Source organism: Danio rerio, chromosome 22 (genome assembly GCF_052040795.2).
Source record: "Danio rerio strain M-AB ecotype USA chromosome 22, GRCz13ab, whole genome shotgun sequence".
Lineage (NCBI taxonomy): Eukaryota > Metazoa > Chordata > Actinopteri > Cypriniformes > Danionidae > Danio > Danio rerio.
Genome location: NC_141042.1, coordinates 16,679,373 through 16,702,720, shown reverse-complemented (window position 1 = coordinate 16,702,720; position 23,348 = coordinate 16,679,373). Strand labels below are relative to the sequence as shown.

Genomic DNA, 23,348 nt, shown 5'->3' with positions numbered 1-23,348 from the left:
GTTAAATGATAATAATTTTCATTTTGGGTGAAATATACCTTTTAATACAGCTAAATAGCTAGTGTGAGATTGTTTCTCTAGTGAATCAAAAATGCAACTCATTTGAAAAAATGAATAAATCTTCTGAGTTGGTTCTTAAAATGATTTAGAGACGAACACCAAGACAAGTCCAATTATCAAACTAATCCTATCAAATAATAATAATAAATCCTTGTATTTATATAGTATTTTTCTAAACACTCAAGGTGCTTTACACATTTTTTGAGGGAATCTACTTATCCTCCTCCAGTGTGCAGCATCCACCTGGATGAAGCGATGGCAGACATATTGTGCCAGACCACACACCAGCTGATTGGAGACAGTGATGAAGCCAATAATGATATGGGGATGGTAAGGAGGTCATGATGGACAGAGGCCAGTGGGCAAATTTACCCAGGATGCCAGGGTTAAACCCCTACTTTTTTGGGGTTTTTAACGCCCACAGAGTCGTGACCTCTGCTGTAACGTCTCATCTGAAAGATGGCGCTCACTGAGCAGTATAGACTCCCCTTCAAATAACTTGAATGGCTTGGTTATTTAGAACTTACTATGCAATCTGTGTAATAATTTCTAAAAAGGTACTTTTACATCTGAATCAAAGAGAAGTTTCACACACTAATTTCGAGAGGAGAATGTGATGATTGTGGCTGGTCTCCAATCCGCAATCATTTGGAAGCCAATCAGATTAATCAAAACTCACTATAACTAGCCTGTCTAAAACTACTCCCTCATTTTCATTTTCTGAAGACACCCGCCTCACCCCCCACAATCGTCCCTCGTTTTTTAACATATTTTATTTTATTTTTTTTATAACCAGGAGGAGCTCTGAGGAACTACCTGATCACATACCCCTTTACATGATTTTGACTAGGCAGGACCCCTGGGCTCAATTATCTCCTAGCTTAAAGTTCTCTCCCTGGACAGAATGCCAAACTAGCTTATATTATTAAGCAATATCTAACTGTGAAATCTTAAATTATTTTATTTAATTATTATAATTATTTTTTGTTAATCAACAACTCAGCTAGTGGTTGTCTACACTCTTAAAAAAGCTGGGTTGTTGGTTAACTTTTTCCAGGTACTTTTAAATTACACTTCTTAACCGAATTATACTTGACCCAACATCGGGTTACAACAACTCAGCATTTGTGTCATTTTTTGAGTGGGTTATTTTTGTTCAATCGAAGCAAGCAATAGTCTGATTTGTTTATTTTTACTGCATTTAAATGGGAAATCCATTTTCAGGTTATCAAAAACAGTTACGAATCAAAGTGAACTGAACCAGTAATGGGTTAAAATAAAAATGTGTATTCTCATGTTTCAAAAGCTGTAAAGAATCAGTCCTCTCTTTTACTTTGTATAAAACTAAGCAGGATGAACATTTAGCTAAGCATATTTTTTATTCCACAAACAAAAAAGCCTTTGATTAGGGGTGCTCAACCCTGTTTCTGGAGATCTATCTTTCTGCAGAGTTCAGCTCCAACCCTGATCAAACAAACCAATTAATTAGGACCTGATCAACACTTCATAATTACAGGCAGGTGTGTTTGATATGGGTTGCAACTGAAAACTGCAGGAAGGTAAATCTCCAGGAACAGGGTTGGTCAACCCTGCCCTAGATTACTGAAACGACAAAGGCGGATAAAAAGTGCCAAAAAGCAGAGCTGTGATATAATAGAAACGCTATTGGCTGTTTCTTAAAAAGGGGAGGGGCTACTATAAGTCAAATATCAAGCTATGATGCAGATTTCAACGCACTTTATAAGACCTTTAAATTAGGGCTAGGCTATATATCAAAAACGCAATCTCGATAATTATTCTCCAAATTGAACGATAACAATATATATTTCAATATAAGTTGTTAACACTTCCCGATTTAAAAGAGTACCCCAAAAAAGACTAATGCCACTAAAATAGCATAAGATTTTCAGTCGATATATTTTTGCTGGCTGAAAATTCGGTGCATGTCTAATATCAACACTTTTAGATTCCCATTGTTGCACATTTCTGCTGTGTGATTAGCTCTTAGAACAATATAGAGTAAAAAAAGGGCCGAGCTTATCATTATTATTGACACATTTTATCGTGATCTGATATATCATTTATTTGGCCCAGCCCTACTTTAAATACCCTCTTTTAACAAACCAACATCATTTGTACTACGGTGCACTCATATGCTCAAATGGAAAAAATAAAGACTCTGAGGCAGTTTTTCTCAGTGTGTCAGAATATACAACATAATCATTGTTTCAATTCTAAAATTAATCAAATCTTTTTAAAGTTCACAAAAAAAAAATCTCAAAATGTGAATAAGGTGTGTTGTTATGCAGCTGACTGTAACCTAGCAACAGTCAGTTATCAAGGCAAGCATGATAGAGTAAGCTGATTAATCTTTATAGTGGGTTAACAGGAGTTAAAAGAAACCCTGCTGTTTCTGGGAATCACTGTATCATTCTCTTATTGCGGTCAAAAGGTGCATTCTGAAGAGAAACACCGAATGGATGATCGCATGATCCTGGCTTGTCTCTGTGGGCTCCCTGTTCCCTTGGCTTACGTCTTTTTGGTATCAACGAAAAGTTGTCGCAACTCTGCCGACAGATCCTTCGCAGTCGTGTCCGCATTGGCTGTTTTTTTTTTTTCATCAAGTTGTTGGAGCAGCTGACTGTAGTATTGGTAACCTAGCAACAATCCGTAATCAAGGCAAGCATAATAGAGTCAGCTGATTAGTCACGTGGTTGTAGTGTTCACATTATCAGAGTTTATTCGGCAAACGTGATTCCGACTCCCATTTTGCACGTTAACCGTTTTTGCACAAATCCAAAACCACCTCAAGTGACCGAAAGACTTCACAAATTACATATTAAATTCATATTTTTATTTTAAATTTGCAATTTTCAGCACTTGTGTCTGTGGTCATTCAAAATGCGCATTAACACACAGGCGACTGAAACAGTTACTGTAGGCTGACAAAAGACCATACTCATAACTTTTTTTTGTGAATCAAATAATTATAACAAAGGGTAGTCTGACTCTTGAACAAAGGACTCGTAACTTGAGTCAGTTCTTTTAATTAAATCAGATTTTTCAATAGTCTGATTTCCTACTATTTATTATTATTATTATTATTATTATTATTATTATTATTATTAGTGCATCACCAGCAGTAAAATATTTTGTGTTGTATTAAAAAAACCCAGAACAGGATCAGTCAAATCTAAATTAAAATAAAACATTTCTAATTCTAAAAGCTGCACAACATCAGTCCTCATTCGCATAGTATGAAATAGAGCAGCACAAACATTCTGCAAAACATCCCCTTTTACGTTCCACAGAAAGAACGACAAAGAACGCCATAGGAGACAGAAATAACATTAATTTGCATATTAAATTTTTTCTTTAACCATATCGGCATCCTTTTTGAATCAATAGTAGATAGACTCCACGTATCCCTCCTGTTCCTAAACATTCTCATTATAGTGTGCGCTATTGATTACAGCCTCAATCCTCAATGAATAATTATTTGCCTTCGCCGTGATTGTGCACCCCCTGGGGATAATGAAAGACACGTGAGAATACAGCGTGGGCTTTTGTTGATCTCACGCCTCTTCGTATTCTCTCTCACACACACACACACACACACACACACACTCATATAAAGCCTGAATCTCCATCGCAGCATCGCCAAAGGGAGCTTTGCTCTCTCCCGCGCACGATTCTCCACACAAGATAAGATGAGATGACAGGATCTCCACCATCATGCCAAACGACACAGACGTGCCGCTATTGGCGTGTGAATTGGGACGTGGCTCTCGCATCTCTCTCGCCACCGTCTACTCCTTCATGTGCGTTCTGGGAACCATTCTTAATCTCCTGGTCATCTATTTAGTGGTCACGTTCAAGAAGCTCCGCACAGCCAGCAATGCGTTCATAGTCAACGGCTGCGTGGCAGATCTGCTGGTCTGCGCTTTTTGGATGCCCCATGAAGCGGTGGCCACTTCCACTGGGACTCTTTTAGTGCTGGGTTACCAGGCGTTCAAGGAAGCCCTGCTGTTTTTGGGAATCACCGTGTCGCTGCTTTCGCATTCTCTTATTGCGGTCAACAGGTACGTTCTGATCACTAAAACGCCTGCTGTGTATCAAAGTCTCTACCAGAAGAGAAACACCGAATGGATGATCGCTGGATCCTGGCTCCTCTCTTTGGGCGCCCTGTTCCCTTGGCTTACGTCTTTTCGATATCCGATGAAAAGTTGTCACGACTCTGCCGACGGATCTTTCGCAGTCGTGTCTGTTTTGTCCAGTCGTTTCGCTGCTGGGACTTTGGCGTTCACCATCATCGGACAAACTCTCGTAGTTGTTTATTGCTACTTTAAAATCTTCCGTCGGGTGCAAATAAGCGTGAAAAGGGTTAGCATTTTAAATTTCCAAATCGTGAACAATCTGCCTTATTCGTTCCCTAGAAAGGACAAGAGACTCGGGTTTTATGTCCTTGCTGTGTGTTTTATCTTTATTCTCACAACCGAACCTATTTTTTGGGTTCTTGTCGCTGGATTGTTCGTCCCAGTGTCTGTCGCGATTTGGACTTCGACTTGGATTGTGTTTTGCACCATATTTGTTTCCAATCCGTTCCTGTACACGTGGAAGAACGAGGAGTTTCGGAAGTCCTTCAGGTCGGTGATGAGAGGAGATTTCTTGCGAGGGTCCACGGTTGGAGTCGAGCCCATCACGATCAATACTATTTCTCATATCTTTCCCAGACAAAACAGCCGAAGGGCGTTTCTGGGGGAGATGAACTGAGATAAATGTGATTGGTTGTGTCGACAAAATTCGCTTGTGCCTGTTGAAGATGCTTCTACAATCTGCTGTTTTATTCTGTCGATCAGGATTAAGCTGCATGTGTTTACTGTGATTTGTAAAGCTGGGATTTTGTAATTTTTTTTGTGGAAGTGTGAGATGTTTTTGCACAGCTGTGAAGGCTACACTGTCACTTTTTTAAATAAGAGATGTTTATAAATGTTCAAATAAATATGAATATATCTTGACTCTTTCTTTTTTTTATATCTAGTTTTTATAGATTTTTTATGAACATATAAACAGTGGGAACAAAGCAAACAAACAAAAAATAATATATACATACATAAATACACTGGAAAAAACGGTACAAACCGTAAAAGTAATTTATCATTTTTACAGTAAACTACCGTATTTCATTAATTTATAGCGGTATTATGTCTGTATTTTGAATTGTGAACATCTGCACATCTTTTGTTACACAGATAGACACGTGAACACAGCCATATGCAGTTGCTGATTAGAAAGTTGCATGATAAACCAATGCTAAGAGTATTAGTGTAAAGAAGTGTCATTCACACAGCTACTAAATACCAGTATGGTAACAAGCAAAAAATTGTCATGAAAGTCCTGAAATAAACATTGTTTATCAATATTAGATGTAACATAAATTTGTAAAGTACATTAATGATGGGGAAGCAACTAAAAAGATCCATAGTAATGTCAACAAAAAGCATAAAAAGTGATGTGCCATGCAGGGAGTTATGGGTAAATCAGTTTACGATTATTCGTTTTATATATCAAGGAAACATACCAGGTTAAAGATTTTTACTGTAGCATTTTTACAGTTTTTATGGTAATTTTTTTACAGTGCATATACATACATACTGTAAAAAATCAGTAATTTTCACCAGCTGAGGTGCCGGAAAAAAACTGTAAAAGAACGGCTGTTAAATTACAGAAATTTACCAGAAATTTAAATTTAAAGTAAATTTCTTTAATTTAACGGCCATTATTTTACAGTAAATTTCTGTAATTCAACTCTTGTTATTCTATGGTAAATTTCTGGAATTTAACGGCCATTATTATATGGTAAATTTCTGCAATCTAATGTCTGTTATTCTACAGTAAGTTTCTGTAATTTAACGGCCGTTATTTTTACGGTAAATTTCTCTAGTTGAATGTCTCTTATTCTACGGTACATTTCTGTCATTTAACGGCCGTTATTCTATGGTAAATTTCAGTAATTTAACAGCCATTATTTTACGATAAATTTAAGTAATTTATCGTCCAATATTCTATGTAAATTTCTGTGATTAAATGGCCGTTGTTTTATAGTGAACTTCTGTATTTTAACGTCCGTTATTCCACGCTAAATTTCTGTAATTTAACGTCTGTTATTCTACGGTAAATTCCTGTAATTTAACAGACATTATTTTACGGTAAATTTGTGTATTTTAATGGCCTTTATTTTACTTTTTTAAAAGTGTAAAATTACCACATTTTTTACTATGCAAATACATCCATTCCACACATACATACATACATAAAAATATTAAAGTAAACTCATCACGAAAATTAAAAAATAAAATAAATATAAAGTAAAAGGTTACCAAATATATTCTTACAATGATGCATAACGTCTAACATCATTATTATTAAAATATTGTATTTCTTAAATATTGTTTTGCATAATTATTATTTTGCATAATATTCACTATCTATCTATCTATCTATCTATCTATCTATCTATCTATCTATCTATCTATCTATCTATCTATCTATTTATCTGTCTGTCTGTCTGTCTGTCTGTCTGTCTGTCTGTTTGTGTCTGTCTTCCTTCCTTCTATAAAACACTATAAATAATAGAAGCTATTTGATGTTTAAAATGTCATAAAATGATTTATTTTGAGAGCTTGTTTAATGTCAATTTGTTTTAATATTTATTCAAAATTGACTGAAAGTTAATTCTACTCATTTGACGAGTTTTGATCTCAGTGTTGAAGGTAATGAGTTGATTAAATAAATCATTGCTTCATCTTAAACTGAGTCAGTTCAAAGTACTCATAGATTAGTTTTTTTTAGCTCAAATGGATTGATTTGCCATAACTTATTGGGTTTTACAGCACTCGGTTGGTTTTAGTTCTCTTCATTTATTGCATTTTGCTGTGCTCAGATTGCTTCATTTACTCAAATGGATTAAGTTCACAGTACTCATTAGGATTTGTTTTTGAATTTAAATGGTTTGTTGCCATCGGTTTTCTCAAATGTTTTGAGTTACCTTAACTTTTGGGGTTTTACAGTGAACTGAAAGTTGCTATATATTATTAATTATTCTGTTATAATTCATATTATTATAGAAAATGCTTGGTATTTAGTTTAATTATTATTTTTATTTATAAGTTCAGTAAATGCCTTTTATGAAACCCTGTGTTTACATTTAGTTTAATATTTGAATATCACTTCAAGAATTTAGCATGTTTGTAATATTAAGTGCAATCAATATTACTTTTACAGCATTAACATTTTTTTCCCCAGTTTGTTTGGTCAGATTTTTCTTTAAATATCTCTTAACATAACAGAAGCAGGCACATCAGTCATGTAGAAATGCAGATTTTTATGTGCAGGACAACAAAAGTCATCTGAGCAATTTGAACCCTGATGTAAAACTTTGACACTAATAAAAAAAGCTCCATTCAGTCATGTCCGCTCTTAAACGCTCTTTTACATAATCGTTATCCTCTATTGTTTAAAACCTGAGCAAGCATCTGTGCAACTGACCTGGAGGATGACACTGGTTTGTTCAGCTGCTTCTTGGAAAAAAAACCTGCAAATTCACAGAGCACAAAAAACGACAATATAATCATAGCTTCTGAATCATGATGGTTAGCGATTATGAAACTTGTTATTGTTGTTTGATAAGTTAAAAGAGAAGTTCAGTTTTGTTGCTTTAAAGGTCCTGTAAAATTAAAATTAAGTGTTTTAGAGTATGTTAATCTTAAGTATAAGCTGTAGTGTGCTCCAAAACAGTGACAAAATTCACATTTAGAAGAAATAAACCTCCAAAGCTTGCAGTTTGTCACTTCTGCCTAAATGAATCAACATTTTTTCATACTTCAGTTTCTCATCAAATCTTTTGACCAATCAAATGCTCTCGAGTGTCTGGGATGCCCCGCCCTTTTGAAGATGCTTCTCATTTGGTTTTAATTTGTCGTGCTTGAGCTTAACCACTCTCACTGGCAGAGCTGGGATAAAACAGAAACGCTATTGGCTGTTTTTAAAAGGGGAGGGGCTACTGTAAGTCCCGCCTTGTCTTCATGTTTCAATTGCGATTACATTATATATCGAACAATAATCCACAATTCAAAGCACTTTATGAGACCCTTAAATGCCTGCCATCTTTTGAGTTCGGCGAATTCTGATTGGCTGACATGGTTTTTACTGTACGTCAATTGAAAAAGAAAATCTGAAAGCGATTTCAGTCTTGTCATTATTCATTATATCGTATAACAATATTTGCAACTCGTATCTTTCATAAAAAATTATTAGCAGCCGACAGCTTTGTTGAATTTAACTGTGTCATTCAGTTTTGTTCTTTGTTTAAAATTGCTTGTAGTTACATTCTGTTGTCATTGGCTCACCCTTTCGTTTCTTTATATTTGTTTCTTCTCTTAAACACAAAAGAACTTGTTGGCACCCAATGACTTCCATATTCCCATATTTTTAAGTCAAGGCATCCCAGCAACAGCATTCTTCAAAATATCTTCTTTTGTGTTTTAAAGAAGAATTAGACGTTAAACATTAATAGCATTAATAGATGTTAAAACTACGTGATGAGGTTATTTTGTGAGAACATATCCCATTAAAGCAGGATGTATTCTGATCATTCATCGACTGGAAACATTAAATATTATAAAGCATATAACTTTTATATGTTTTCAGAGCTATATCATTAACAAAATTATTAGTTTAGTGTGAAAATGTCTGTCAAGATATTTCTAAGTTTACACAGTATATATAACCAGGTAAAGATTCAAGCATATTCGGCTGTCCAAAGGGCACACCAGACCCCACAATGTTGCGAGACTCCACAAATCAATCCAAAATCCCAGCCAATCAGAAGAGCGTGTGGGCGGAGCTATCAGCAGGCGCACTGACTGCACGTCGCAGGGAAACGGATAAGTAACCTACATTATCTAATAATTCATATACAGAGCATTTTAACATGATTAAAAACACACATTGTGTCACTAATACATTTCTTATCATGAAAACACTTGCTGGATAACACATAGTCGATCATGTTAACGTTCATGGTTGTTTTAATGTATTTTTAGATCTGAGGTAAATTATCCATTGTCGCCTTACAGGTCCATACAGGTCAGTCTACACACCGTATATAGAGGTTTAAGTATGGCAACTTGCAAGTGAGATTCAAACTCACGTTAGACACAAAATAAAGCATATCATTTATTTTTATTAGGCTTTATCATGTTTTTATGTCTTCTTTTGCAGAATTATAGTCTACCGTCGAGGTTTTGCGCCTGCTAGCTGTTATACGGTAATGTCACACACAATACACTTTTACTATTCGTAACGTACATAAGCAAATGTTTTTTTTTATATATATATAGGCCTCACGTTATACACTTAAATTAATTCATATTTATACAATAGCCCCCACCTCAATCCATCAAGCTACTTTCTTTTAGATCAAGCATTTCAGGGAAAACAAAATAATTTCCCCAAGCTTGTAAAAAAAAGCGTTGGAAGTTGTTTTAATGTGTCGCCACTCGCTAATTCATAAAGGAAATGTTATCTTCAGAGTGTACACAGTGATTTCCTGGAAACCCTGTCAGGACAGCAGAGGGAGCCTGTGGTGGATGGAGAACTTCTGCTCGCCTCTCTTCTTGGTCCAAACAAAGGATTGAGGGATGGGGAATTCCTTCATGGCTTATTTAGGGCTACTATCCCACCCCCTTCTCATATAAATGAGATCCAGAGCTGAATGAAAGCAAGATCACTAACTCATTTTCACTCCCTTGGAGCACTTGGAAAAATTCTTCATAAGTGTACAACATGGATACAGCTTTCTTGCTGACTTTGCTTTTGCCAGTTGCAGGTAAGTTTCATCTGTTAGTAATTTAACTGCATATGCTATTAGGCAACATGCATATCTTTACATATTTTACAGTCTTGCTTAACATTTCTTTTGGTCAGTTTCTTAGACTTTATATGGCTGATTTTATTAATGCAGTTATATTATTATTGGTATTGTTGTTGTTGTTGTTATTATTATTATTTTTTAAATGTTTACCTTTTTATTATAATAAAAATTGCTTTGTTGTATAACTTTTTAATAATTAACCCCTTGCTTGTATTTTCCACATGGAGAAAAATATGATTAATATAATTATTAATATTGATTATGATTAGAAGTTATGATAATTGATTACATTCAAATAATTGTATTTATTTATTTAATTTTTGCATAAATTGACATTCTCGAAAATAAAAGAAAATAATATTTAGATTATAAAAAAATAGTTTTAATCCCTAGCCAACACATTACCTGTTTTAATTACAGATGAGTTTATAAATCAATATTCAGAATAGCACTGATTTTTAACCAATTTTTAACCAATTTGACCAATATATATATATATATTTTATTTTTTTCATTTCATTTCAGAAAATCAGAGAATTGCCATGTGATCTTTACATTTTCCACAACTAAACATTGTAAAACATAATTTCTTATTTGTAAAAGTTGTAAATGAAACAAACAACATTTCATAAAGAAAATATACATTTTGTTCTTGTAATGTTAATTCTTAAACGTTGAACTTTTCATTTCTTTGTACCTACTTGTGAATTTTAGAAACATTTTTACTCTTTACAGACTTTTGTATACACAAATATGTACATATTGCTTTTTTATTTCTGTAGCTGAACTGCATATGCACATTTGAGACGTTTTTTTACAGTGCAACTGAACAAGCATGAATTATGCAAAGTTTTTACATTCATGATTTAATTAGTTATGCAAATATTTTATTTCCATATTCAAACTCTGTATTTTAGTCAGATATGCAAATGTATAAATTATAAATCATAATAATCAGTGCTTGTTGAACATAAATGATTGATGTTGGAACTGGAAAAATGTTTGTCTTTTAGTTGTTTCCCACACGCTGGAGCTGCCGCGCAGTGTTCAATTTAAAGTGGGCGACAGGAATGAGCTGAGATGCAGGATGTTATCTTGCCCAGAGAAGGTGAAGTTTGTCTGGACCGCGTTAGGAGACAAACCGATTTTTGCCACTCCAAAGACGGGGGATAAAGAAACTGTCCTGATCTTTGACAATGTGACGAAGAATCACGCCAACGCCATAGTGTGCAGAGCTGCCTGCGGAAAAGAGATGAAAGAATTGACCACACAGGTTAATGTTTACTGTGAGTGCTTTCTGTGTTTTCAGTTTAATCATTTGAGTCTGGATTTAGAATACACTTTCTGTTGTGACTTTTTACCACAGTAAATATTTCTCAAACTATGTCTGGCATGACATTGGAGGTCAGACTGAGTATAGTGTTGGTTAACAAAAATGTATACAACTATATTTGATGGATTTAAAGGTTTTTTTTTTAAGTGAACGGTAAATATTGATTTGATGAACAGAACATTTGTCCAATTAAACTTTTAGTTCAAAAATTAATATTCACTAAGATACCAAGCTGTCAACATTCAAGTGGATCAGTGAAAAAAATGCTAAGACAAAAATGTATTTTGTTATTAAAACAATTATTTTAGGAACTGTTTATGAAAAGTTTTGATCCACTCCAAATGTTGACGACTGTATCCCTGCTCAATGAAATACTTTGACTCTTCATTTGTGCTTTTGACTAATTTTTACATTTTGGAATCCATTTCAGCTTTTCCAAGAAACCCAGTTATATCCGGATATGATCACTTGATAATGGGCAAGGAAAACGTTTTGTCCTGTGAAGTGTCTTCTGTGTACCCGTCGGAGTACTTTGATGTGGAGTGGTTATATGAAAACAGGGTTGTTCATAGGGAGAGTGGAGACTTTGATAAAGATGCTGTTTCCATTCCTTACACATTTACACCTTCAAGTGAGGACGATGGAAAGGCAATAACTTGCAGAGCATCCCTCAATATTGAAGGTGTACCACCCGAAGAGAAGACCAAGGAGACGTCTAGACACATCAAAGTACTTTGTAAGCTAGACGTACATATTTAAACATAAACCACCTTTCAATTAAACCCAAAACGGATGTGGGAATAGTGTTTCCTCTCTGAAGATGGTGACCCCCATGGTTATTTATTTTTCCCATTGCTTTCACAGCTGCACCGCATAACGTTGAAGTATCTGGAGAGACCGCAGTCTCACTGGGATCCAGTTTAACTTTGACCTGTGAGGCTGAAGGCAATCCAAAGCCTGCTTTTACATGGACGGCTCTTAAACCAGATGGCCATTCTGTGGAACTGGGAAAACAGCGAGATCTCTTCATGCATAATGTGTCCTTATCAGATGCTGGAACTTACCAGTGTAATGTTAGCAATGACTTAGGAAACCAGATGGTCAACGTTTCAGTGGTCGTTCAAGGTTAGAGGTGCACTTAATTCCCTAAACGTGTCTTGAATGTCATTGATCCTATATATTTTAATTTCTAATTTCTTTACAGCACCTCCTGTGGATACTCGCATTGTAGCAAGTCCACAGTCAAGTCTGAAGGAAGGAGATTCTGTGACCATTTTCTGCAAGTCCAGTGGGGTTCCTGTGATACGTGTGGTCCTTAGCAATGTTGCAAAAACTATACTAAAAACCAAAGAAGGAGCTGAGACATCAGTTACCATTGACTCCGTCAAGCTATCCGACACGGGCATGTTTGTTTGCGAGGCTTTCAATGAGTATGGCAGTCAGAGGACCACTCTTAATCTAAATGTTGAGGGTAAGACATTGGTGGATTTTGTGGTACTAAATTTGGTCTGTTGAGCACAGTTAGACTGTAGTAATGGGTAAAATAAAATAAACTAATTGTAGGCCTATATCAATTCATTAATTCTTAAAGAGTAGGTCTTCAAAAATATCTTATTTGCAGCTTGTAACGTAGCTGCCCTTCAATGTAGACAGTCTGCAAAGTTGTTAATCAAAGAAATTCATGATAAACAAAGATGCTGTCTCTCAAAAGAAAGAGAGTGTGCTCTGAGTCATCTAAATGAGCTGTTATTTATGTATGTATAATTTATTTATGTAATATATTATTATTATTATTCTTTTTTTTTATTTTTTGCCTGCTACCAGTCTATGTCAAGAGAATTTATTTAATATATTTACGTAATCCCTGCCTGCTTGTAAAATATTAACTTTCTGAACTGGGACCTGAATAGATAGGGAGAGACCAATCAAAACAGATGTGGCCAGCTGACCAATCAGAGAAGAGTTGGCTTACAAACCTTAAGCACAGAAAGAATTTAAACAAATGTAATATTATATGCAGATTTTGAATTACAATGTTTAATGATCTTAGATCCATTTGAACCTATAGATGACTCGAACACTTTAATAGGGCACTAAAAAGCTCCTCAGAAAGTGAGAACGTTGTGATTATGTTTTTGGAGGTGACACGGTACAACTCTTAACTTTCTTTTAATTGTCTTGCAGCTCATTTGCTGGACGTGGAGCTGCAACCAAATGGCACGGTGGTGTCCGACAGAGGCTCCAGTTTGGTGCTGTCTTGTCAGGCTTCAGGTTGCCCTCATCCCGAGTTCTCCTGGAAGAATCTTTCAAACATGTCAGTCCACAGGCAACCTAAAACTGATGGCTCTCTGTCCCAGCTGCTCTTTGATCCGGTGGAGGTGGAGGATGAGGGAACTTACGTCTGTGAGGTCACATGTGGCTCAATCAAGAAGTCCAAGCAGACGGAAGTGAAGGTGTTTTGTAAGTATCTCTGCAAGTGTACTATTCAGTCTTAAGCTAAGAAGATCCTCAAGGGATATATTAAATAGTTCACAAGTTTTCAAGGTCTCAACCATTCTAAATTTTGAATGAAATTTGCAATTTCCAGACTCAGGGGTGTCAGACGGGGGGTAAAAGAGTATGCCAACCTGAGTTCACCAAGTAGGACATGTTCCTAGATTAACATTTATGTTGGTCCTTGAGCAACATTCAAATCAGCCAATCAGAATTAGGAATGTGCTTACCGTATATGTTAAGTTTAGGCTTACGATTTAGTTTATGCACTTCTACATACAGTAATTGTTATCCAACTCTCATTCCCTTCGGATTTTGGGTTATAATTTACAGTTATGGTTGGGTTTGGGGGTAGGGAATAGGTATGGATGACATTCTCGAATAAAAATGATGTTCCTGGATCAACATCATAGGACTCAAACTCAGTTCCTGAAGGGCTTTAGCGCTTCACAGTTTTGCTCCAACCTTAATCAAGTCCAGCTAATCCAAATAATCAAGATGTTCAGGACTACTAGAGACTATTAAGCAGGTGTGAGTTGGAGGTGTTTGGAACTAAACTGTGCAGAGCTGTGGCCCTCCAGGAATTGAGTTTGAGACCATTGATCAACATGAATGTTAATTCAGGATCGCATTGTACTTGACGTCATGACGTACTAATAGAGTAATTGGGGCCCTACTGACTTAGATTTGTTACTGGGGCTCAACATTTCCTGAGTGTCTATCTCCAACACACTTGCCTGGCAGCTCATATTAAGCTTGAAGATCTGGTTCAGTTGTTTTTAATTGGGTTTAGAGAATTGGAATTGGGTTTAGAGAATTAGAGTTAAATTCTACTGAACAGTGGACCTCTAGGAGAAGGTTTGGACACTTTTGTCCCATTATGTTATATTTACCAAAACATTACTCTGTTTGCGCAATGTTACTTTGTCTGGCTAATTTGGGTGCTGAAAAGGCATCAAAATACACAAAAATTATTATAATATAATCTTGCTGTCCAGGTAAAAGTTTCCTTTTTTCCTCACCCGACTTTGAGTCACAATTAACCAACTGTTAAACGAGTCACCAGTAATTCAGTCTCTTTGTGGGAAGTTTTAATAATAGCTCACCATGACATTGATTTGATAGACTACGGATGTAAAGTAGTTCATCCTGTCAAGATGTAATGCTTCTCTGTTAAATGTTATTGCTTACAAGGTCACAGAGACTTCCCCAAAATCTTCTGTTGCTCACTGAGGATTTTAACTCTTAGAATGTGCGAGGGAGTGTTGCTTTGTTTATATTATGTGCTGTCCTGCATATTGACTCTGTCAGAATGACGATGATCTGCCCTAATTTGAGGATCTTCTTATCTCAAATGTATTTATTACTTCTGGTTTTTATTTATACTTGAAAGTGCTTAGATATTGCGTTTTCTTCTCTTATCAGCATTTGCAACATGTCCTATCGTAAAAAGTTCTGGACCTTCCCTGGCAGGAGAGAGGACGAAATTGACCTGCACTGTTCAAGACGTTTTCCCTGTCAACCTTTTCCAAATTCTGTGGCTGGATGGAGAAAGAGAAATCTGGAGAGAGGAATCTCAGTCATTTTCAAGTGGATCAACAGATCTGACTTCGGTTTATTCTTTACAAGTAGACGCCGAAGACCAGGACAGACATATCACCTGCAAGGTCTTGCTGGACATGCATGGTGTGCCACCTTCACAAGTAGTGAAGACTGCATCTACTACATTGTCCATTCACTGTAAGTCAGTGTTATTTTTTAAATCCTCTTAATTTTGGCTTTGATCTGTATTTTTGTGACATTTCGCTCCTTTTACAGATCCCCCTAGAGCCACAAGGATTATTGCAAGCCCACTGACAAAGTTAAAGGAGGGAGAACCTGTGAGCTTTTCTTGCCTTTCTGACAGCTTTCCTGCAGGGCGTATGGTGCTAAGCAGGGTTGTGGATGGCATACGAACAGAGCTAAAGACCATTGATGGGGTTGAAACTTCATTTACCCTACCTTCGGTTACGCTGGATGATGCTGGCATCTACGTTTGTGAAGCTTCTAATATTTATGGGAATCACAGCGACAGTCTGGAGATTACCGTGAAAGGTACATTTTTTTCGTGGTATTCAATCAAAATCAGTCCCCATCCCCTGGAAACAGTGTTAATATCTTGTAAAAATTAAACCATCAATAGTTAATAAAAATAAATAATATTTTTTAGAGTGCCTTGTTCTCCATTTTGCCTTGTTCTCCTTTTCATTGTAATTGATTAATTTTGCTTGTACTTTAGTTTTGCTCTTAGTTCCGTCTAGGCAACTGACAATTATTGTGCCTCTTTTAATGCAGCACCTCCCAGGAATACGACAGTGGAGATCTTCCCATCCACAAATGTTCAGGAGGGGCAGAATATCACCATCTGTTGTCGCTCCGTGAGTTTCCCTCCACCTGCGGTGGTCCTCAGCAAGCTGGATAGCGAGACAAACATCTACTCCCTTGATGGTGTCTTTATACTAATGAACCTCACTCCAAATGACACAGGCCTATATCAGGTCAATGTCACAAACGACCTGGGTTACGAAACAGAGGTTTTCAACATCAATGTGATAGGTGAGTGTAACCATATTATATCAGATTAATTATGAAAACACTTATGGTTTACTCTTTGAAGTCTTTGACCTCATGAGATAGTAAACTGTTTTTTATACGCGCTCTCTAGATCAGTGGTCCCCAACCTTTTTATCATCGTGAACCAGACAATTTTACCGTTGGCCGATGGGGGGTGGGTAGGGGGTGGATTGTTGCTGGTGGATCGTAGGTGGTGCTAGGCGACCATCAACCGTTTTGTCAGAGGATGAAAACTGACAAAACATTGTTGCCACTCTGATACAAGCTTTATTTGGAGAGAAAATTACAAAGCACTGCAGTGTTTGGGTGTTCTGTGTTTGTCTGAGATAATTAGTTTACCGAAATGTACATATTTCATACAAAGTATGAAGCTGATCAGTCAGTTCTTGTCAAATGACTCTTGGTAGTATGCTCCGGACATTCATTTAACTGGGTGTGTCTGAATGATGCGAGTGCGTCTCGCCGCTTGCGCGTGCAAGACACACACCTCCATTGGAGATGACGAACTAGAAATGATGGAATATGCAATCCTCATTTGCGATCTTCAGCAGTTGATCTTAAGATCTTAAGAGCAGTAAGATGTAAAGAGAGAATACAGTCATTTTTCAAAATAAAAGTTTTTTCAAAATAAAAGGTCATTCAGACGCAGATAAAAAATGAAACATAAATAATTAAGGATTTCTTGTGCAGTACCAATTGATCAACGGACTGGTACTGGTGGTTAAGGACCACTGCTCTAGATCTCAGCGCAATTAGAAGTTCATCTCTTTGTTTTTCACTCACATTTTCCATGGGTCTTAAAGTTTTAAAGCGCTTTTAATAGATTTATGGCCTAAAAAGGTTAATTTATTGTGATGAATTGTTTTCTTATCAGTCATTTTAAAGTGACAAAGCAAAAAATTGTAACTCTCTGACCAAGTATCAAATATTTATATCTTTTAATATTTATATTGTATATATATGGTTTATTTTACTTTAATTGATCTTAAAAAGTCTTAATTTACCCTCATAAAATCTCCAGAAACCCTGTATTTTAAATACATTCGCTGCATTTTGTGTACGTTTTTCCCCCTAATTTATTAGGGATGTGTATTTGCATATTTGTGCTTTTGTCATTGCATTTAAACTTGGTTTGACACTGACACTTACATCGTTATGTTTGATTTCTCGTTACAGAGAAAAGATTGGACTCTCCATTGGGTTGGACTGACTTTTTAACCCTAGCCATTTTCTTGGGAGGTTCTGCTGCTCTGCTTGGTCTTGTGCTGTATGTGTGGAGAGAAAGAAAGAAGGGGTTTTATGATCTTACGAAGGGCATTATATAAACAATGAATAGACTCCAGTAAGTGTTTCAGAAGCAGCTAAGCTGTCGTATCAGGGCCCCGGGGCCCCCTAAAGTGAGAACTGCAGGTGACTGGATTGATCATCTGAAACTTCAGGTGAAATTAATACCTGAGTCCGCTGTGAACCTGCAGTCTCCACAGGCAGAGATCATCAATGTTCCTGGGATTTGCTTGCTCAGAGGAGGTAACTGAACTGGTGTGGTTCGTTCTCGTTCATTGTATGTTGGGAGATCTTTTGAGACCCCCTGGTTTGCACTTAAAGCAGTTTTAAATATAATTGAAATTTGGGATACAAACTGAAACATTAGCATTGTAACCTAGCCACAAAATTTGGTACATTTTAGATCACAACAATCAGTTTGCTGTACTCAAGTTGACAACACAAACAAATTCTGTATTTAATTCAGTGTGGTGATTTTATCAAATGTTTTCATTTTGATATTTATTAAACAAAACAGCTTTGTCATTTGATCCGAGAAAGCGTTATGGGAAAATCCAGGGAAATTCTCAGCATCTGATATGGCTTCGCTTTTACATTTCACTTTTACTTCTCGTTCTTCCCGCTGTATTATCTGTGAAAGCGCATATTCACTTATCAGTACAAGCCGTTTCCTAAATTCCAACAAGACAGGAACAAGTTGATCAAAATAAGCGCTAAACACACCCTCCAAAAATAAACTACTCCACAGTTGTGCTCTGGTCCTTCAAAGACCAATCAGAAGAGAGACCCTCAGAAAAAAACATCTCTTTCTTCTTCCCTTTTATTTTAGCCCTGCACATTAACACCAACTGATTCAAAATCGAGTTCCTTGTTCCTTTTTTAGAGTCTTGTATTGATTTTCTTTTAGTCTGTGGTCCTATAAAAGGCTGTTGCCATGGTAACCATCCAGATGCAATGGGAAAAGGGGGTGGGTTGTGTTTTTATGTTCCACAGGGAAAAGAAGGAGAGGCAAAGGTGTGAATGGAACAAAGATGGAAGGTTCACCCTTTTCCTTTTCTAGCCTCTACACATTAAATCTAATACAGCCATTATGAACAACCAGTAATGTGCAAAATATGTAGTCTGCAATCATAGTTGTGTCTTCACTTGGACATTGTTTCGAAAGAGATGTATGACTAACAATAATAATGATAAATGATCCACTTGATTCCTGATTTATAAGTGTGTTTTCCAGTAAAGCTCTTAGCACATCCTTATGCGCAGTGTACTTGAAGTGTGTCTGAACATGGTGATTATGTGAGGATTGTTTGTTATTGGTATAAGTGGCGTCCTTGTGAACCTACTATCAGCATAATTGGTTGATGGTCAAGAACAGCTCGTTCTTGTCCTCTGAGTCTCTTTGTTGGCGTCTGATTCTATAAACCTAGACATTAAGTATCTGTCTTACTAAACATAGAGTCCAGACAAAGAAAACAAATAGAGAACCACTGGATATTTATCATAGTTTTACTACAAATAAAGCTAAACTTATTTTGGGGATTTTATTTTGTTGTTGTTGTAAATGAAAAGTATTATGGTGCTATATTTTGGGTTAGAATGACCAAACCATAACTTTGGCCATACTTTGGTCCTGGATTATAATAGAAAGTGGTTGTTTTTTAGTTTCACAACATAAAATACCTAAAAAAACTTCTTTTTTTTAAATGTTATTGCTATTCTATTGACCATCATAAAAAGCTTTAACTCTTACATTGCATCAGGAATTTACGTAGTAACTGTAGTTTAATAACTGTAGTTGATAAGCTGTATGAGAATAAAAAGCAAATGATTCAATATATACAACATTTGGGAAATATTTAAAAAGGGAAAAAAATCAAAGGGGGGCTAATAATTCTGACTTTAACTGTATATGTATGTATACAAACACACATTAACATGATAGTTGTAGTTTATGAGAGAATAAAAAGCTAATAATTCAATATTAAAGTTAAATTATATATGTATATATATGAATATGTATGTATGTGTGTGTGTGTGTGTGTGTGTGTGTGTGTGTGTGTGTGTGTGTATATATATATATATATATATATATGTATATGTATGTATGTATGTATGTATGTGTGTGTATATATATATATATATATGTATATGTATGTATGTATGTGTGTGTGTGTATATATATATATATATATATATATATATATATATATATATATATATATATATATATATATATGCGTTTGTGTGTTGTTATAATGTTGTAACAATATTTTATTCCAGGATATTTTAAATAAATACTTTAATACAAAGCTGTTTGACTAACAAGGATTCAACATAAATCACAAGACCAAATATTACTAAACTTGAAAACGTGATGATGACAAAATAAATCTGTAATTTATGAAAAATCGGATTTTGAAATCTGATGATAATGTTATATACTCTAATTATGAACCATTTATTTGAAATTTAATTATGTAAGTAGTCACTATACAGGAGTGACATGGTGACAAGAAGGTTGCTGGTTTGAGTCCCGGCTGGGCTGGCATTTCTCTATTGTTTGCCTTCTCCCCCCGTGTTCTTCTGACCCCCACAGTCCAAAGACATCTGCTATAGGTAAATTGAATTAGCTAAATTGGCCATAGTGTATTTGTGTGAATAAGAGTGTATGTTTCCCAGTACTGGGTTGCAGCTGGAAGAGCATCCACTGTGTAAAACATGCTGGATAAGTTGACGGTTCATTCCGTTGTGGCGACCCGATTAATGAAGGAACTAAGTTGAAGGAAAATGAATAAATTAGTTACTATCAGCACTGTGCATAGCAAAAGCATAGATCTGATGCATTTTGTGTATCTAAGATATTGGAGCCTTTTGATATTAAAAAAAAAATGTTAATGAAGCAGTCCACCAAACATACTTTCTCTATATTACTTTTAATCGTAGTTCTGTTTGTCCCCACGTTCTAGTCAACTCCGTTACATACGTTGTAAAAACTGGCGGAAAAATCAGGAAAGCATTGAGGCATCTCATTATACTTAAAAAAGGATACACCACCAGCAGTATTAATTATGTCAACTCTGTTACTGTGATTTTTTTTTTAATTCACTTATTTTAAACAATATGATAGAAATACATAAAATTCTGTTTTTGATATGCCATGTGGTATTTGAGGTTAGCCTCTTGAGCTAAATCACAAAATGGTAAAAAAAAAAAAAAACGTACTGAAAAAAACCCAGCTTAAATCAGCCTAGGCTATTTGGCTGGTTTTAGCTGGTCGACTAGGCTGGTTTTAGAGGGATTTTAGCCATTTCCGGGCTGGTTTCCAGACATTTCCAGCCTGGTCTTAGCGGGTCAGGCTGGGAGTTGATCAGCTTAAACCAGCTTGACCAGCCTTGCCAGGCTGCGAACCCAGCCAATGCCAGCTATGTCCAGCTTATACCAAGCTGGGCAAGCTGATTTTAGCTGGATTTAACTGGTCCTTCTCCAGCCTGATCTAAGCTAAGACCAGGCTGGAAATGGCTGGAAACCAGCCTGGAAATGGCCAAAACCATTGTAAAACCAGGCTGGTCAACCAGCTAAAACCAGCCAACCAGCCTAGGCTGGTTTAAGCTAGATTTTCTCAGCAGGGAAATGTTTATTAGTTACAGAAACAAATGTTATTAATCATATACAAGCATTTTGCATTATTTTTATTGAATAAGGGATATAGTTTACTGTAAATAATACATTTGTTGTGGCCTATATCACTTCAGTTTGAGCAAAATCAATGGAAAATGTACCCGCAAATCTGGAATGGGTGTCACAAGATAATAGCTTGTTTTTAGTATCCGCTGCCTCGCTCCCCATCAGTTACAGTGTGTTTTCATTCTCTGTTTGCTTAGTTGAGGCGAATGAACCATTCCGGTGACATTTAGCACAAAAAAACCCTCGGGAGGATGAGAAAGATCGATAGTTTATCCAGCTTGCGAAAGCGTCAGTATTTTAAAAGCGTACTTATGAGCAGTTTGTTCAAGTCTGTGACACATTCTAACCCTTGGGCCCCTAAAAGCTCCTGCTTATGTAACACTCCATGAAAAAAAAAAGAGCAGCAACAATGATTTGTGCAGAGCGCTGTCTTTTTTAATCGCTTAAAGACACTGGTATTTCCTCCCTCGGGGTTGCAGTTTGGACACGCAAAGCATCTCTAGAGCGCGGCCGCTCCAAACGCCTCCACTCCGGCTTGTTTGTTTGATTGCCGTTTAAAGAAAAACACAATATTTATGAAGGCAAACCCTCCTGGTTCAGCAGATGGTGTTTGACCCAACGTTCTTGCAGCGCATCCTTCACTGATATGACAGATCAGCAGCTTTTTTACAATGTCCCCATTTGCTTTTTCTTTTTCCAAGAGACCCATTGTGTTTTGTATCGTTTCCGAAGCACATTTGACTTTTGTTGATTCGTATTGTAGATGCAGAGAAGCGCTAAAAATGCCCACAGCTGGCCGACAGAAGCGTGTCTGTGTGTGTTAACGGACAGATGATCTCTTTCCAAGAAGCCAATAACACGAGGAATGTTTCATTTGGCCGGCAAGTTTATCGGTGTGGGTCAGATGAGTTTTCTTTTCATCACTAACAGACCGCTCCATGCTGACTCCCCAAAATGTTCCTTTTGAACTTCGAACAGGAGTGCTATGACTCAAAAAAATTTCCCTTGTGCTGTGCCTTTGTAAGGGATTATCCATTTTGATGAAACAACATTTATGAGATGGTTTCCTGCATAAGTGATTTCGATAAACGAATAATGTGAGTGCATGTATTCGGGGATCCAATATGGATTTTTTTTGTCCGATATCAATAACCGAAAACTCTTAAGATTTGGAGGCTGATAACCAATATATCAGTCGATAAAAATAAATAAATAATCTATATTTTTTAAATGTAATATTTTTACACAGTCATCAACGTTTGAACTGATCTTGTGAACTCAATAGCCTACTCAAAGCAAAATAAGCAATAATTGAAAAAATTTCAAGGTGGTGCACTGGGCAAGTCTGAACAATTTCCCCGCACGCATGGGCAAAGCAGGCTGTTCTGTAAAATTACTTAATCTATCGCCTTAAAGATAACATCCTAATTTTGATATGGGACCAGTAAAGATAACATTAAAATGTTAAATGCATCCCTAGTTATTTTGTGTGATTTTGCAGGCGATGATGGCGATAATGTTAAAATGATTGCAAAATAAAATGAATAAAACACTGTATTAATCATGCCAGGCCACTAGATGGCAATTTCAGTTTCTAAAGAAATACTACATGCCTGCGCACATAGATTGTGCATCTCAAATAATATGGCTTCGTCTGAAATCTTATACTTCCATACTATATAGTGCGCTAAAAACAGTATGCCAGCCGAGTAGTATGTGCGAATTCATAGAATTCGAAAAACGGTACGTGAGAAGTATCCGGATCACCTACTACTTATGGCGAGATTCTGAAGTGCTACACTATCCCAATTCTAACAGTCAAATAGTAAATTGAAATTCAAATACCTACTGAATAGTAGACAATTTCGGACACAGCCACAGTATTGGCCTTTAGATTAAAAACCACAGACAGAAATCATAGAAACCACATAGAGCTAAGGAATCTAA

The 23,348-nt window shown here is 36.2% G+C and overlaps 2 protein-coding genes across 8 annotated transcripts; both read left to right on the top strand.

The window, feature by feature from the left end:
• The first annotated feature begins 3,722 nt into the window (after positions 1 to 3,722).
• On the top strand, positions 3,723 to 5,077 carry gpr88 (G protein-coupled receptor 88). The gene is given in 1 exon segment (NM_001386827.2): positions 3,723 to 5,077. A coding segment is annotated over 1 exon segment (1,038 nt). The 5' UTR covers positions 3,723 to 3,795; the 3' UTR covers positions 4,834 to 5,077.
• A 3,868-nt stretch (positions 5,078 to 8,945) lies between these two features.
• Positions 8,946 to 18,743, top strand: vcam1b (vascular cell adhesion molecule 1b). Of its 7 annotated transcripts, XM_087302943.1 has the most exons (13): positions 8,946 to 9,009; positions 9,165 to 9,207; positions 9,343 to 9,388; positions 9,655 to 9,949; positions 11,008 to 11,280; positions 11,758 to 12,063; positions 12,192 to 12,452; positions 12,532 to 12,798; positions 13,512 to 13,787; positions 15,246 to 15,560; positions 15,639 to 15,914; positions 16,155 to 16,415; positions 17,610 to 18,247. In XM_087302943.1, exons 4-13 carry the CDS (start codon positions 9,907 to 9,909, stop codon positions 17,756 to 17,758), a joined length of 2,427 nt encoding a protein of 808 aa, XP_087159069.1. In that variant the 5' UTR covers positions 8,946 to 9,009; positions 9,165 to 9,207; positions 9,343 to 9,388; positions 9,655 to 9,906; the 3' UTR covers positions 17,759 to 18,247.
• The last annotated feature ends 4,605 nt before the right edge of the window (positions 18,744 to 23,348 follow it).

Bases quoted from the DNA above. Each gene is read 5' to 3' on its own strand.
- vcam1b (XM_087302946.1), top strand. From the start codon at position 9,907: ATGGATACAGCTTTCTTGCTGACTTTGCTTTTGCCAGTTGCAG. The intron at 9,950-11,007 runs GTAAGTTTCATC...TTTGTCTTTTAG, and splicing joins TTTGCTTTTGCCAGTTGCAG to TTGTTTCCCACACGCTGGAG. The intron at 16,416-17,609 runs GTGAGTGTAACC...TTCTCGTTACAG, and splicing joins TTTCAACATCAATGTGATAG to AGAAAAGATTGGACTCTCCA.